The sequence below is a fragment of the Anguilla anguilla genome, chromosome 7 (assembly GCF_013347855.1).
Source record: "Anguilla anguilla isolate fAngAng1 chromosome 7, fAngAng1.pri, whole genome shotgun sequence".
NCBI classification, from domain to species: domain Eukaryota; kingdom Metazoa; phylum Chordata; class Actinopteri; order Anguilliformes; family Anguillidae; genus Anguilla; species Anguilla anguilla.
Window position 1 is genome coordinate 31,205,671 of NC_049207.1, and position 18,174 is coordinate 31,223,844.

The window sequence follows — 18,174 nt, forward strand, 5'->3', positions numbered from 1 at the left end:
TTGAAAGGCTTAAAATATTTTGTTCCCTGGCACAGATACACATGACTGTTCTTCTAATTATGTTCACGTTCAGACACGGTCCTCCCTGCTCTGCTGTACATACGCAAGCTACGAGAGGGAGGGGGGAGGGCCAGCTCAAGCAGCAAAATGAGTCAGCTTTATGTCACTTTGACATTTAAAATAAAAAAATAACGAATACGAACGTATAGTGTGTTGCTTATAGAAATAAGTCACTACATACCAAAAAAACGTTTTGGGCAGGGGGAACTCTATTTGGAGTCACCCAAATAAATTAATTATATGGGAAACTCTTTACAGCTTTACTATGCACCTGTCCATTACTACATGCTTTACAAGCATACAGGTACTTATACTACACAGTTATTTCTCACCTCTTACACTCTGACAGTACTGTCCCCTGTGCTGTTTTGGAGAGAAACAGCCAGACACATATTACTTCATGCATCCAAACTGTGATGTGACTATCATATTGAATATCTTCCCCCCTCTCCCTCCCTCCCTCTCTCTCAGGCCCGATTAACAGGGAGATGAGACACCTGATCAGCACCCTGCAGACACACAACCAGCAAATGAAAGGCGAGGTGGTGAAGTACAAACTGAGACTGAGAGAAGCACAGGCACAGCTGAACCAGGTGAGAGAGAGTGGGTGTGAGAGAGAGACAGACAGACAGACAGACAGACAGAGCGAGAGGGAGGGGACAGTGTGTCTAGTTTCCCTGTGCTGTTGTGCCCTGGTGAAAGTGTGGTCGATAAATGACCAAAACTCCTATAATTAGGAGTCATTTAATTCTGCAGTGGTTAGGGTTTAGCAGTAGGGCTGGGCGATATGAACAAAATCAAATATCACAATATTTTTGACCAAATACCTCTGTCGATATTGTGATGATATTGTGGGGATATTGTGGGGATGACTATTGGTACTTTCACAAAATTACACAATGAGATTTTTGATAAATAATTATCAGTAATGCCTATGTAATAACTAAGTGGGTAAAGGCAAATAATAGAACAGCTAGAACAGTCAGGTAAGTTCAGAAAATTACCTCACTTCACTGTAATGCAGCCTTTAAAACCAGGAAAAGACAACATTTATGCCATATCACGATATTACGATATACAAAATCCCAGACATTATGTAGTCTCATATCACGATATCGATATAATATCGATATATTGCCCAGCCCTATTTAGCAGTCTGTGATTTTGTAGATTTGTTTTGGAAGTATCAGCCAATTGCGTACACTTTGGTACAATCAGTCAAATCCTAGGTTTAGCAGCAGAAAAAGATCATACCTCACCAATAAACTCTTACGGTGAAGCCACACTGTACGCGGCGCCGCCTGGCGGCAGCACCGCCCCCATTAATTTTAAATGAGAGGTGGCTGCACACCTCCGCAAGGCATGTTTGGATTGCAGGCGGCGTGCGGCGAGGCGGTGAGGGGGATGGCCAAAGTTTAACCACTTAGCGCAAACCCCCCGGTTCTGGTCGGCACGCCTGCGTTCCTAGATTGCTCAACTCAGACATTCATTGCTCCTGCAACCAAAGTATGAGTTGAAAACAAAAACGCTTTGTTTTAGTTTCATTAATAGACGTTACAGACTATGCCGAATACAGAGTTTCGCAGCGCCACTATTGTTGTGCTGGTCGTTCATTTAACAAGTACCCCCTCCCTGCAGTCTCATCTGCAACTTCACCCCCCACCCATGACATAATGGACAATAGTGTCTATCTGGGCATTCATAAAAATATTCTTTCACTGCTAAAAAATTGTATTCCATCACAGCAACAAGATAAACCCAACAGTAGCCCTAAGATATGCCAATACAGCAGTGAAGACACTGCTCACTCCTAAGTCAGATCAACACAAAACTTCATCGACCTATGCATCTGAATGTGCTCTACAACTTTGTTATTGGGACCACCTATGTCCGCCATATTGTTTGCCCGCTATTTGGACTTTTCTATTAGTTGGGGTGCGGAAGAGCTGTAGCTCCACATCTAGAGTGTTACGATCTAGTAAACTTCTTTACGGCAAGCGGCTAGAAGACATCCATGGCGACAGAAGTAATCCGACGCCGTAGGGTCTAGCTTTTATCAGTGAGGGGAGGGTCTGAACGTCGGGGAAGCAATGGAAGACAGTGCCAGCCAGAGTGCATGCTAGGCTACTAAAAGTTTGTTAGTAAAAGCTTTTTGAGAGGATGAATAAATACTTTTCTTTGGCATGGATCCATTTGAAGACAGTATCGGGTGAGTTCGTTTAGTCTTTAAATCTGTCATTATGCTGAGAAATAGCTAAACCATTTTATTGATATTATTTGAGTTTCTGTGCAAACGCGCTAAAACACGCTTGTATAATAAAACAATGACGGCAATACATATATAGTCCGCTTTGTTCCGTTGCTACCATAACATAAACTTTGAAGACAATATCGGGTGAGTTTGTTTAGTCTTTGAATCCGTCATTATGCTGAGAGAAATCGTATTCTCAATTTAATCTCTAAATTGACTGTAAGCTTAGGGTTGTAACTAGGTAGCTGTTTCGTAGGTGACTTAGTTAATGCACTCGTCTTAACTATTGCTTGTATTTTTGCATAGACTGCGTTGTTGCTGTTCTTGTTTGTGTTAGTGTTAATCAGTTTAACCTACAGGGTCGAAGTTGAACTATGTGGTTGTTCCCTGCACTTGGAACGGTACTTCTCTCTAGGGTTTTCGACACACTTGTTCCTGGTTATGATTATACACTTTGTTGTACGTCGCTCTGGATAAGAGCGTCTGCCTAATGCCTGTAATGTCATGTAATATAATATTCCGTAGCAACAAGATAAACCCGACATTAGCCCTAAAATATGGCAATACAGCAGTGAAAACTCTGCTCACTGTATAACGAAATAAACAAGTTTTTTAAAATTATACCATGTCATTCTACAGTCAATATCTGGGACTAAACATTGAATAAATATACAATCTTACCATTTGTTTTACGAGTAGAGATGTCCCTTTTGCGACTGAGTGGTCATATATTGCCTTGGACAATCCGTTTGTGAAATATACGCGCATTTGTGATGCCTGGGTAGGCTACCTTCAAAAATATCTGTGCGTAATACCACACCTGTTGCTTACGATGTTGTCGCCCTTTTTAGTACAATTTGGCTTGATTGACAATTCATTTATTCAGTAGGTGAGAGTATAAGTTTTCTAACGATGTATAACATGTCTGATTTTGCTTTTTATAGCGTTTTATAGGTCAGCGTAACCGAAAACCGAAAAGTTCGGTATTAGAATTTTCCGACGTTCGGTAGTTTTGCGTCAAATGTAAAAGCCAGGGAAATGTGTCTCCCTCATTACCGAATGAGAGGATGAAAAATGTAATTTGTCAGAATCTTCGCTAGATGGCAGTAGCAACTAAGGTTGGCAAGTGAGGTGACTTGCGCTTGTGTATTCCCCGTCATTGATACAGTGCAAGCTTCGACTCAGTTAATTTCAGTAGCAATAGCTGTTCTAATTTGTAAATATTTTATTATAGGACGATGCTATATTGTTTATTAAAAATACTGTTTTAAGATCTATTTTAAAGTGAAAGACCTGTTTAAAGATAATTTACTTTACAATTGTTTAATTTTTGAAATATATTTAATATCGTTTTCTATGGTTTAGTGTTGTAACACTATAGGCCTATGCTTATTGATATGTTGAACAGGCTTCAACTTAAAGGTTGTTAATAAACCAGATTTTTAATAAACCGTGAATTCGAAAATGAGGTAAACCCTTGTGGACATTACGTTTCTGATCTATTAAGGTAATTTCAGTATCGTTAGGTACCGAGTATTGAATCAGTATCGTTTCAGTGTCGAGTATCGTGATACTAAACCTGGTATCGGCATCAAAGTCAAAATTTTGGTATCGTGACAACACTAGTGTGACACCTTTTTTAGTTGCAGCATGGAAGCACTGCAGCTGTACATACACACCGGGCCATCTAAGTGTTACGACATACCATCTAAGTGTTACAACCTAGTAAAGGCCTTTACGGGAAGCGGCCAGGACACATCCATGGCGACGCAACTAAGTAATCCGACAGCGCCTCTTAGCACAAAATTGGCCATAAGTCATCAATATTTTATACAATCATCATGATATTCAGTAGATATGTTGGGTGAAGGTATGTGATCATGAGGACATTTTAAAATCGCTACATAGGGGGCGCGATAGTGCCAATGCTTGGACCCTTCCCAACGCCGCTTGCGGCTTTAATTTAATATGATATCATTGTTTCATCTTAAACCTTCATACGGGGCTCATTTGTATGTTGTATGTTTGTGAGTTTCTTGATAAAAAAGTTAATTTGTAGTTAAATCCATGATTATGCTGTGATTCACAGCAATGCATAACTTAGACATTTTGGATAGATTTAGAGACACTGGGTACACTGCATAGTTTTTGTTTCATAGATCTTTAGTAATTCTACTGTGGGCTACAGAATTATTGGCACCCTTAATTAAAATGAAGAAAAAAGGCTACATATAATAAATGACACAGATAATAATCTATATGTTATGTTCAAACATATGGGAAAACTATATACTTTTATTTCAATACATTTACTCTCATGCTTCAATGTTTTTTTATTGAGTAATCACATTTTTTCTAAAAATCATAGGTGCCGTAATTATTGGTACCCCTAATAATTATTGTAAGTAAAATCAAACAAAATGAAATTGGCAATACAATTTGACTTAATTTAGTTCATCTCAGTCTAAAGGAACTAGCCTATATTGTGTCATTCCATCACTTCCAGTTTCACTAGAGAATAAAAATGAGGTAAGAAGCATACAAAATCCCTTTGTCATCCATCAGCATTGGAAAAAGCCAAATAACTGTCAATTCAGAAGAGTCCGATGGTAATTTACTGTCACAAGTCTGGTAATGGGTACAAAAAAAGACATAAACGGTTAAACATACCACTTAAGCCTGTAAGGGCAATAATAAAAAGGGGTAAACATATGGAATGGTTGCAAATTTGCCAGGAAGAGGATGCATGGTGTCCCCACGGACGGTGAGGAAGATGGTGAGGGAGGCTATTAATAACCCAAGGATCACTGTTTAAGAATTGCAGAGATTGGTTTGTTTCTTGCGGTTAACAAGTCTAAAAAAAACATTAAATGGCACCGCCATACCAACTAACACTTTCGAAGGGTGGCACGAAGACAGCCTTTACTGAGCACAATAAACAAAACCAAGAATCTGGAGCTTGCCAAACCTCCTTGGAATTATGATTGGAAGAGAGTGCTATTGTCAGATTAGACCAAAATTGAACGTTTTGGCCATACACACCATCGACATGTTTGGCGCCAAAAGAGGAATGCATACAGGAGAAGCACCTCATACCTACGGTCAAATATGGAGGTGGGTCATTGATATTTTGGAGATGTTTTGCTGGCAGTGGTCCTGGGGCACTATTTTAGATCAATGGCCAGGAAATTCTGGCAGAAAATTTGGTTGTCTCTGCTAAGAAGCTAGGACTTAGTCATAGGTAGATTGTCCAGCAGGACAATGACTCCAAGCATACATCAAAATCTAAACAGAGATGCATAAGTGAAATGTTTTCCAATGGCCATCTCAGTCTCCAGACTTAAAGTCCTTCAAAAACCTGTGCTCTGAACTGAAGAGGGGGGGTCCATAAGCGCAAACCGAAAGATATCAATGATTCTGAAAAGTTCTACATGGAGCAATAGTCAAAAATCCCTCCAAATGTGTTCTCTAAACCTTACTTTTTCACAAATTATAGGAATAGACTCATGGCTGTCGTCTTTGCCAGGGGTGTTTTTGCCACATGTTGGAAAATAAAGCTTATGTCAATAACTGTATTATTTTTTAGTTTAGCATTTTTTTGTAGCATTTTTTGTTCATATTTATCAAGCGTGCCAATATTTCTGGAGCCCACTGTACATATCCACCCTTAGATTTTATGAACTTGTAGTCCAGGAGTTTTTGATCCAGGATATGTATAGTTTAACCTGTTGTATATATAGGATCTCTCAGTATTTCATTGTAAACTAAAAAAGAGCAAATTCATTTTTGCTTTTTTGCCTAGACAATTGCCTTTGTGACACTTTGTTTCTTCTTAAATTATGAATATAAACTAATCTAAGTTAGTATTGTAAATTTCAAGTCTCTGTGATGCTCACAACTGGAGTTATAAAGCTTTAAATAGGGTACTCCCTAAATGGGCAAGGATTGGCCAGATTTGGCACGAGCGAAAGGGGTTAACTTTAAACCCCAGGCGGTACAACTATGCGTTGCGATAAGCAATCGGATTTGATCTGAAGATACGTCAAGTAAATTGCCCCCTCTTCAAATTTTATTCCCACATTCTATAGTTCCACAAAGAGGACTTGCCTTATCAGGTTTCCCAACTTTATACAATCTCCTACATGGAATCTCAGACACTGACATGAGGAATGCAGTGTGGTGGAAAGTCTCTGAAATTTTAGGTGGCTCTGCCATGTAGATGGCCATTAGGCTATGTAAATTTTGCAGAAGATGCAATGCTGCTGACGAGTCGATGTCAGACAAGCTAATGAACGTTTGTCTGTATGAATTCCCAGGAATGTATATTCTGCTATATTGCAAACAATTTTATTTAAAAAAATAAAATAAATGATAGCAGCACAAACATTTTAAACTGGTGATTCTGAACAATAACGTTTATCGGATTACAATGGAGCACGGACTGATCTAGTTGTGAGAGAAATGTAGACATTGGTGATCATAAAACTAATTATGTATTAGTTGCTAGTTTGCGATCGTTTCTACCAGCCACCGAGCTACCTAACCAGATATAACTTTGAGGACATTAGCTTGCTAATTAGCAACATTTAACGGACACAACCGTCTGTCAAAAAATAGGTGACACTCCCACAATCGGCCGATTGTGGGACGCGGGAGCGGCAGCAGGTGGTGTAGCCCGGTACAGTGTGGCTTCACTGTTACGCTTGCAACCTGTATAATCCCCTCCACTCTGCATGATGATAGATTCGAGCTATGAAGGGCAGCTCAATACTCCAGTCACAGTCCAGCACAGAACTTGATGTCAAGGAAGAGACTGCCTCCCCAATTACCACAGCTCCTTTCTGTGACATCACAGTCAAGACGGAACCTGACAATGGCTCTGCCACCCCCACCAGCACAGGTGACTTTAATTTCTCTTGTTTTTGTTGCTTAATTATACATTTTGTTGTTAATTTTAATTCATTTTTATTTATTTTTTGGGCACAGCTTTGATCTCCTGCACAAATTTTAATTTCTGTCACTGGTGATGGATTTTTTCTGTCGATGTGTCACCCGGTTCTTTTTCTTTGTTCAAGAGTAGTTTCCACCAGCAACAAAATGTAATCAAGGGAAAAATGTAGTGTAGCAGTCTTCTCACTAAATACATACAAGCTGCTTTTCCAGGATAATCAGTAATAGAGGTTACCAGAAATTATCTATTTCTTTATTCTAAAGCATCTTAAGATAATGCAAATCTATAGGGGTTTTGATAGTTGTTCTCCCATATGGCATGTTAAATTTTTGAGAGACCACAAAAAAGTGATGTTACAGGAAACCTTAACCAGAGCTATGAAGAGTCATATGGAATGTCACTATGGGATGCCTGATAACTGTTCATAACCCTGCCTCTCTGCTGCTCTTTCGTGCTGTCTCACTCCCTTGTTGCAGGACCCTCGGTGAAGACAGAGTCTGGGACAGAGATGGAGGGAGCAATGAAAGAGGAGGAAAAAGATAAAGAGAAGGAGAGAGAAAGGGAGCGAGAAAGAGAACGGGAGCGGGAGAGGGTGGCACGCGGAGCGGGGGTAGGGGGTTTGGTGAAGGAAGACAGGGAGCGGGCCAGCACCAGCAGCCAGTCTGAGGAGCCAGCAGCAGAACGTTGCACTGTGCTTGGAGGACCCAAGAGAAAGGAGGTGGAGCAGCTGAAAATGGTCAGAGCGGAGCTGAAGTAAGTTTCCCTGTGGGTCAGCGACTGATGATGTCAGATTGATGACCTGATGGTGTTACATTGTGCATTGTGCAATGCCTGCATATCTCCAGTCACATTTTCCTGACTCTGCCCCTGCAGGAAAGCTCAGGAATCACAGCGAGAGATGAAACTGTTGTTGGATATGTACCGGTCAGCCCCTAAGGAGCAGAGAGACAAAGTGCAGCTAATGGCAGCAGAAAAGAAAGCCAAATCTGAGGTACAGGCTCTGACCATCCTTCTACCCTTATGCTACACTTCCACCCTCTCTCATCCTTATACTGTACTTCTACCCTCTCTCATCCTTATACTATAACTCCACCCTCTGTCATCCTTATACTATACCTCCACCCTCTGTCATCCTTATACTACAGCTCCCCCCTCTCTCATCCTAATACTATGCCTCCCCCCTCTCTCCTTATACTACACCTCTAACGTTGCATCTTCTGCTTCCTCATATCAAACCTGTTTAATTTGGCTGGTGGCTGATGGCTAAGTGTGCCAACTTCCAGCTATCAGAAAACTAAAATAAAGGCCCACATTTTGTCTAGTTGAAAGAAGGTGCCACACTCTCTCTTCTTTTGGTCCATGCATACTTAATTAATGATCATCACTGATTTCATACCTTCAATTTTTAAATTCATGAAAAATTACAGTTGTCTTTTCAACATTTAAAACATGCTTTCGTCATGAACTCCCTCATCTGGAATATATATCTGCACTTTATTTGTGGCTTCCGTCTTGGATTGCAGCCATTTTGGAAATGCTATTAGCGAGATTCCTCTGTCCCAACTTCTGGCCTAACTACATGGGTGAGATCTATTACCCTCTTAGCGCAAAGCCCCTAGTGGAACAGAGTATTTTCCATGCCGTTTCCATTCCATACTAACAGCTAGGGTTGTTAGTTAGCCCCCGATGCAAATGAGTTGAGCATTATTAGCAAAGGCTAACAGTTGTCTCTTATGACCAATGCGAATAAATAGCTATATCAAAAATATGACTCAACATAAGTAATTGAAATGTTACAAGCAGTAATGCGTACATGTTCGTATATATCCTGCTGTAGTTAGACTTCATGATTCCAGTTTTTCTGACCCACTCCCCAAAGAATTTGCTTTAGCCATGCTGATGAGTTGCCCAAATTAGTAAAATCTTCCAAAAACTGATGAAAAATACAGTTATGCCATAACAAATTACATATTACTGTGTAATGTTATGGTTGAAGGCACAAAGCTGTGCTAAAGCAACCACTCACGCAGACACACAGAGCATTCTATATGCCATTGGAAGGCTTGTGCTGTCCTCTACAAAAAAGTGTCCCAGAAGCGGCTTCCGTCAAAAATATACGAGGCGCGTATTTTTAGCGGAGCGGAGAGCCGCTTCTGGGATGCTTCTGAAACACGCAGCAGCGTGTCTGGTGGAATCACAAGCGTTGTCTAGAGTGGCTGCGATCAGCGGCCGCGTCGCAGATAATTTTGCTTATTGGATCATGTATAAGACAGATGGCACACAATAAATGTGATATTTTGTGATGTTCAATGATTGGCTCTAATGAAATGAAGAGTTTGTGCATGAATGTCTTTTTTTCATGTAAATTACAACGGCTCAGCTGAATACTCGATTCTGATTGGTCCAAGGGTGTGCATTACTTTTCAGTAAAGGGGCACCTAGGCCAGTTCTAAAATCAATACGTGACAAAATCCAACATTCTAAAGCAGTTAAAACAGAAACATTATTATTTCGATTGTTACATCCCCTCCCCTTTTCAATGTCCAGTTTCACAATTTATGGCAATGTTTAATGACGGTTCTAGTTACTGTAGCTAGCTTCATTTAGCGTTGCCTACCATCCCACAAAAGACAGAATCTTATTTTAACAGTAGAATAGGCATTCCGTATTTAACTCATGGCTACGGGACGCATCTGTAGCCTGTATCTTTGTGGACGATTGCGTTTATAGTAACCGCTGTTTTGAATATAGTGCAATAGTTGGCTAGCTAGCTGGCCGGGATAACAAGCATGCTGTGAGACCATTTTGACCTAAAACCCAGCTGAATTATAATATTGGCTAGGTGACAAGTGATGGCGAACCTACAATAAAGCCAGCTGGCATTCAAATCATTCAGTTTCAGAGGGTCTTATAAAGACGCTATGTCTACACTGTGTGACCACACCATTTTAAAAAGCAAGACAGAGCTAGGGAGATGAATTTGATTGAGTTATGGTTTCGTGAAATTTTCTTAAATAATGTAATGACAAAAATAACCAGAATTGGTGCTACAGTAATTGTATGGTATAAAAACGAGAAGGAACAGTTTTTCCTGATAGAATCATTGTTTTCATAGAATGAACGACCGGAGGTTTTTGCTTAGAAAGGGTGCAAATAAAACTACCAACCAGAGTTTTTCTTGACAATGGTAAAACAATATGCCCAAAGAGCCACGGAAGAATATTTCAATTTCAGCTGATTAAGTCAATAAAAGTCAATAAATATAAAAGTAACTACATATAGTCATTGGGCCTCATTCACCAATATCTAGTTTTTTCTTAAATTTGTTCTTGAGAAAGGTCCTAAGAAAAGTCTACGTCAGATTCACGACGTGTTCTTAAACCGCAGAATTGTTCGCACGTGTTCTTAAAATGATGAATCCCATTGTCCACGTAAATGGAAAGCGCATGCCAGTTGTTCCTAATTAGCATAGGTAAATGCCACGCCAATCCCCATAAAAGGGCATGAGACTGCAGGGCCGTGTGCACACAGAAATCAAAAAGAAAAGTTGAGAGTGAAGTCAATAATGCCCGAACGAAAATCTGAAGACGGTGGAGCACCGGACCCCAAATGTAAGAACAACTTCAGTAGTTCTGAAGTGGAGGTATTGCTGCAGGAAGTGAACAGCAAACGACCTGTCATATTTTGTAGCGTCAGTAGTGGATATAAAATAACACAAAAAAAGATGCATTACTCGTTCAGTGAACGCTGTATCCGGAGAAGGGCGCACAATTGATGAAGTAAAAAAAATGGTTTGATGTCAAATCGGAGGCAAAATTATTTTTTTTTAATGCTGGTGGGAGTGGGCGCAAGAAATTGCGTGTTATGCATTCAAACAGCAATGCGCTTCTCGTCACATTAATACCACTAATTAAATCAACCGGCAGTAAACTGCATCGGAGTAAACCCGTCGCTGCACAAAACACTGCACAAAAAATGTATTTCCACTTGGTGTCACCCAGTGCGGTCCGCACCCCCCTAGTGACGCCTCTGAATAAGTGTTCTCTTCTTAAACATGTTTAAAAAGTGTTTAAAAAGTGTTACTTAAATGCTTAGTTTGTATTCAAAATTTAAACATTTGCTTTTGCAGTATAGACCAAAGATTGCATAATTGAAACCCCCCAAAAAAGAAGGTCACTACAATGGTTTGATTTTTATCATTTATTAGATGAACTTCTGCTGAGGCAACCACCCTCTGAGGCGAAACCTGGTACCTTAATGCATTGTAAAATAATGAAAATAATAATATATTTATCATTTATAATATTTTTTAATTATTGTAATTTAAATCCTCTAATATTATACAAATGTAGAATTGAAGAAAACGCAATAACCAATTATTTCGCACAAACTTACAGCACTCAAATGTGTGTACGTGTGCTCTTGAGTGTGTGTAGATTCTGTTCTTACCTAAGAACAAATCCCAAATAAGAAAACATTGGTGAATGTCAGAATCTTTGTGAAAACTGCGTAAGTGGGTTTTAAGAACAAAATTCTTCTTAAGAACGGATGGTGAATGAAGCCCATTGTTGGTAACTCATTGTATAATGTAATCAGACAGGAAAAAGAAGAAGATGGGAAAAACAAAAAATTTGGCTGGTGAATGGCTAGTGACTTTAGAAAACCACTAGTCACAGTGGCTGGTGAGCGAAAAAGTTAGTGTGAAGCCCCGGTCAGAATCCTGTGTTTCATGAATTCAAACACAATTCATTTCACAAATTCTAAACGGTGGACAGAAAAAAGTTACAGAATGCAAATAGATTATGATGTATTCAGGATGAGCCAGAGAAATGATACAAATGTGCAAGTGTGCAAATGTGTAGGGATAGTGCAAGTATTGCGGCCAGAGTGCTATTTTCCATTAAACATATCAATAGCACTTGGGATGAAGGAGACATGTTAGTCCTCCAAACAGGTGCACTGAAACGACAGCCTGAGGGTAAATACTCAAATTTCCTCTGGAGTGGATGGTCCTGGCAGACCAATATAGCATTAGCCCTCCTTAAGGACATGCCTGTTATAAATGTCCAAAAATTTTGCATGCTAATTTACAAAGTTAATATCTGATGGTATGAAGTTTCATGAGAATTTTTGTATTCACGAGTTATGGCTCATTGTCAAATATTTGTGAAAATTGATTGGCTGCTAAATGATAAGGAGTACAAAAAGATCTTTTGATAACTTTTGGTCAAGGACATCCAGAGATGCCGTATGTCAATTTTGGAGGTGACTAGATGAATGGTCTAGAAGTAATTCGCAAAAGGTTACAGAAAGCAAATAGATTATGACAGGTGTGTTCAGGATGAGTAAGCCAATTATCTAAAAAGGGAATTTTTATTCTCAACCAAATGTCTCAATAACGATAGGCCTAATTGAAAATGTTGCTGTAGCGACCCTTATTAGTCAGTCATGACACAATTTTAAAGGCTGGTACATGGGCCATGCTCGCACATAGGTGCCACATTTTAAGAGGATTTCGCTTACATAAGAGTGTAAAAGGACTTTCAAATTTTTATTGGCTAATGGTGTCCATGATTTTTTAAATCTATCAACCTGAGCTTGCTGATTTTTGTACAACCTTGGGCCAGACAGCAGCCTGCTCTTGCTCTGCTTCTGCTGCTCTTGCTCGATTGCTTGTGTCTGACATGCACTTCCTGTTTGCAGTAGAAAGAGGAAGGGGAAGTCTGGTTGCGTTTGGAAAAGTTTGTTACAGGATTGTATTGTGCTTTCTAGTGTGTAAGTAAGGTAAGACAGTTTTGCTCCAAAGGTCTTTGTTGCCTTTGGTGGACAGGGGACGGGGGACAAGGGGGAGGGGCTCTGTTAAGCACTTGGCTAGCAAACTAACCAGTTAGCCACCTTCTTGCTGACCGGAGGTTTTTTAGTGTGGTCTTTCACCTCCCCAGGAGCAAAATGTAATTATAGTTAGATAGTCTGCCTTTATAGTAACTTGCCTCGCTAAGTTAATTATAACCCGATTACTTTCGAACTTGGTAGTTCTTTTTTGTGTTATTAATTCAACTCTTAACCTCTTAGCGCAAAACCCCTAGTGGTCGGCACGCCGGCGTGCCGAGATTACTGAACTCAGACATTCAGTGCTACTGCAACAAAAGTATGAGTTAAAAACAGAAACGCTTTGTTGTAGTTTAATTAGTAGACGATACACGACAACTAAACCAAATACGAGTTTCGCTGCGCCACCATTGTTCCTCTGGTCGTTCATTTAAAGGAGTAACATGGTGGTTTTCACACTTTCTCGGTTTTATGTGTTATTTGCACGAGAGGCATTGAAGAAACACGATGAGTAAAGTATTAAATATGTCCGCTCTGTATTTTTGGAGAAATATGCGTTTTAAATTTATCGTCCTATTTTCAACCGGTTGAGAATGTTATCGACTTAGTGTGTCACAAGTACAGTAACCACGCCCCGTAAATAAATCTGACTTCCATACTATGCATACAAGTGTGCTGTGAAGTTTAGGTAGCAAAACACAAGGCTGAATCCTTCTGACGTAATTTACATAGAAACTATACGCTCAGATCGCCTAGTTTCACTCACTGTGGCCAAGCAGAATCGATAACGTTTCAGAAAATATATAACTTTGAAAGGTTTAATTCAATCTTCTACTGGGACTTTTGCCGTTTATTGAGGGTGTGAAAGAAATTTTTGGTGCTGCTGACTATAATCGAATGTTTTTCAGATTTACCGTTCGATTGAGCAAGTATAATTAGGGGTCCAAACAGCGAAGCTGGTGGAACCCTATTGTATCTGTTAGAATTATTATTAGGGGTCCAAGCAGCGAAGCTGGTCGAACCCTATTGTATCTGTTAGGATTATTATTATTATTATTTTTCTCCGCTAAAATGTCTGAGGCTCAGCAACCATAAGTTGTAGACCAACCAAATTTGGCAGGTGGGTTCCTATGGCCCCCCACTACTCAGGCACTAAAAATCACCTATGTCGGCCAGATGGTGGCGCTATAACAAAGGATCATACTTTAAAAGGTCATAACTCCCACACCGTAAATCAGATTATTTATTTATTTATTTATTATCCTTTATTTAACCAGGAAGGTCCCATTGAGATACAATATCTCTTCTGCCAGGGAGTCCTGGTCAAGATGGCAGCAGGAAAATAAAAGTTTCATATTAAAAACATACCAAAGAAAATAAAAAAAATAAATAAAAATAAAAAAAATATATAATAATTTAAAAAAAACAGACGTACAAGGATCAGGAGCTAAAAGGCACTTGTTGCTAAAAGCAATAACATTGTTCAGTAAAAACAGATTTTAACATATTTTTATACATGTCAAGAGAGGGTAAGGATTTTAGATTAAGAATGCCTTGTAACTCATTCCAGACATGCGGGGCATGAAAGGAAAAGGCTGATTTACCCAGTTCTGTTCGAAGATCAACACAAAACTTCATCGCCTGATGCATCTGAATGTGATCTACAACTTTCCTATTGGGAGCACCTATGTCCGCCATATGGTTTGTCCGCCACTTGGACTTTTTCATTAGGTGGGGTGCGGAAAAGCTTGAGCTCCAAATCTAAGTGCTACGACATCGAGTAAACTTCTTTACGGCAAGCGACATCCATGGCGACGCGAGTAATCCGACACCGTAGGGTCTAGTTTTTAATCAGTGAAAGGACGGTCTGACAGTGCCACCCAGAGTGCATGCTAGGATAGGCTACCAAAAGTTTTTCAGTAAAAGCTTTCTGAGAGGATGAATAATTACTTTTCTTTGGCATGGATCCATTTGAAGACAGTATCGGGTGAGTTCGTTTAGTCTTCAATTATGAATCTGTCATTATGCTGAGAAACAGCTAAACCATTTTATTTATAGGTTCTGAGTTTCTGTGCAAACGCGCGAAAACACGCTGGTCTAATGAAACAACGACGGTAGCCTAATACATATATTGTCCACTTCGTTCCGTTGCTACCATAACATAACGACCTACAGCTGCAGTTTCTCGCTGCATTTACTAATATTGAATATAAACAAAAGACGCAATTTATGCTGTAAATCGTACTCTCAATTTAATCTCTAAATCGACTGTAAGTTTAGGGTTGTAACTACGTAGTTGTTTCGTAGGTGACTTAACTCGTCTTAACTATTGCCGTAGGGTCTAGTTTTTATCAGTGAGGGGACGGTCTGACCATCGGGAAGCATAGGAAGACAGTGTCGGGTGAGTTCGTTTACTTTTTAAATCTGTCATTATGCTGAGAAATAGCTAAACCATTTTATTGATAGGTTCTGAGTTTCTGTGCAAACGCGCGAAAACACGCTGGTATAATGAAACAATGAGGTTAGCCTCATAGTCCGCTTCGTTCCGTTGCTACCATAACATAACGACCTACAGCTGCAGTTTCTCACTGCAATTACTAATATTGAATATAAACAAAAGACGCAATTTATGCTGTAGTCTGCCAATGTCTAAATAAATAATACGGTCCATTTGAAGACAATATCGGGTGAGTTCGTTTAGTCTTTAAATCCGTCATTATGCTGAGAGAAATCGTATTCTCAATTTAATCTCTAAATTGACTGTAAGGTTAGGGTTGTAACTAGTTAGCTGTTTCGTAGGTGACTTAGTTAATGCACTCGTCTTAACTATTGCTTGTATTTTTGCATAGACTGCGTTGTTGCTGTTCTTGTTTGTGTTAGTGTTAATCAGTTTAACCTACAGGGTCGAAGTTGAACTATGTGGTTGTTCCCTGCACTTGGAACGGTACTTCTCTCTAGGGTTTTCGACACACTTGTTCCTGGTTATGATTATACACTTTGTTGTACGTCGCTCTGGATAAGAGCGTCTGCCTAATGCCTGTAATGTCATGTAAAATAATATTCCGTAGCAACAAGATAAACCCGACATTAGCCCTAAAATATGCCAGTACAGCGGTGAAAACGCTGCTCACTGAATAACGAAATAAACGAGACAACGTTTTTTAAAAATTATACCATGTCATTATACAGTCAATATCTGGGACTACGCATTTAATAAATATACAATCTTATCATCGGGTTTACGCGTAGAGATGTCCCTTTTGCGAATGAGTGGTCATATATTGTCTTGGACAATCCGTTTGTGAACTATAGGCGCATATGTGACGCCTGGGTCGGCTACCTTCAGAAATAGCTGCGCGTAATACCACACCTGTTGCTTACGGCGTTGTCGCCCTTTTTAGTACAATTTGACTTGATTGACAATTCATTTATTCAGTAGGTGAGCGTATAAGCTTTCTAACGATGTATAACATGTCTGATTTTGCTTTTGGAATAGCGTTTTATCGGTCAGCGTAACCGAAAATTTTCTTATATGCCAGTGCCTAAATAAATAATACGGTAGGCTATTCTGCGAGCTGCACGCAGGTCGCAAGTTTATATTTCGTCTTTTGTTTCGTTTTTTCTCAATGTCTCATTTATTCTTTGAAATGTGTATTTGTGTTATTATTCTATCTGTCTCTGAGGCGCTCTGAAATGTGCATTCTCTGCTAAGCTGAGCCATGGATTTGTATAGGTTTGTGTCTGATGTAGTGTTGCACAGTACGGCGACACTTCAGCACTTTTTCGGTACTTAAAAAAAAAAAAAAAAAAAAAAAAAAAAAGAAACGGTTCGGTATTAGAATATTCCGATGTTCGGTAGTTTTGAGTCAAATGTAAAAGCCAGGGAAATTTGTCTCCCACGTTCCTGATTGACAGGATGAAAAGTGTCATTTGTCAGAATCTTCGCTAGATGGCAGTAGCAACTAAGGTTGCCAAGTGAGGTGCCAAGTGTGCCTTCACTTCGCTGATACAGCGCAGGCTTCGACTCAGTTGACTTCAGTAGCAATAGGTGTTCTAATTTGTCAATATTTAATTATAGGAAGATGCTGTATTGTTATTGAAATATGCTGTTTTTAGGTCTATTTTAAAGTGAAAGACCTGTTTAAAGATAATTTACTTTACAATTGTTTAATTTTTGAAGTATATTTCATATAATTTTCTATGGTTTAGTGTTGTAACACTATAGTCCTGTGCTTATTGATATGTTGAACAGACTTCAACTTAAAGGTTGTTAATAAACAAGGTTTTTAATAAATTGTGAATTCGAAAATGAGATCAACCCTTGTGGACATTACGTTTCTGATCTATTAAGGTAATTTCAGTATCGTTAGGTACCGAGTATTGAATCAGTATCGTTTCAGTATCAATTATCGTGATACTAAACCTGGTATTGGTATCAAAGTCAAAATTTTGGTATCATGACAACACTAGTGTGACATGGAAGCGCTGCAGCTGTACATACACGCCGGGCCACATATGTGTTACAACATCCCATCTAAGCGTTACTACATAGTAAAGGCCTTTACGGGAAGCGGCCAGGACACATCTATGGCGACGCAACTAAGTCATCCGGCAGCGTCTCTTAGCACAAAATTGGCCATAAGTCATCAATCTTTTATACAATCATCATGATATTCAGTAGATATGTTGGGTGAAGGCATATGATCACGAGAAAAAAGCCATTTTAAAATCGCTCCATAGGGGGCGCGACGGTGCCAATGCTTGGATCCCTCCCAACGCCTATTGCAGCTTTAATTCAAAGTACATTTTTATGGGTTAGTGCTGTCCGATTGTGCTAGCTACTTCACATTAACCTTGTACGGTGATCAGTAAAGGCTAACAGCACAACACCACTTAATTGTTGTCACTTCTATCAGCAACGTAATGAACTAAAAAAAAAAGGCGACAAACGACCTTTTCTGTGAGAAATGTATTATCGAGCTCACGCGCATACACTGCTGGCAACATTCTAAAGCTCCGTTTTTCCCTCCCTACTGTCAGTCAGATTGCTGTGATAGCTCATTCTAAATCATATTTGGAGACC

The 18,174-nt window shown here is 39.5% G+C and overlaps 1 protein-coding gene across 1 annotated transcript in view; it reads left to right on the forward strand.

The window, feature by feature from the left end:
- Positions 1 to 18,174, forward strand: part of rnf20 (ring finger protein 20, E3 ubiquitin protein ligase) — a 74,748-nt gene that overhangs the window by 27,958 nt on the left and 28,616 nt on the right. Inside the window, exons 13-16 of the mRNA XM_035427340.1 lie at positions 532 to 653; positions 7,055 to 7,211; positions 7,739 to 8,015; positions 8,136 to 8,253. Of these exons, the coding sequence (XP_035283231.1) occupies positions 532 to 653; positions 7,055 to 7,211; positions 7,739 to 8,015; positions 8,136 to 8,253 (674 nt within the window). The remainder of the gene's footprint in view (positions 1 to 531; positions 654 to 7,054; positions 7,212 to 7,738; positions 8,016 to 8,135; positions 8,254 to 18,174) is intronic.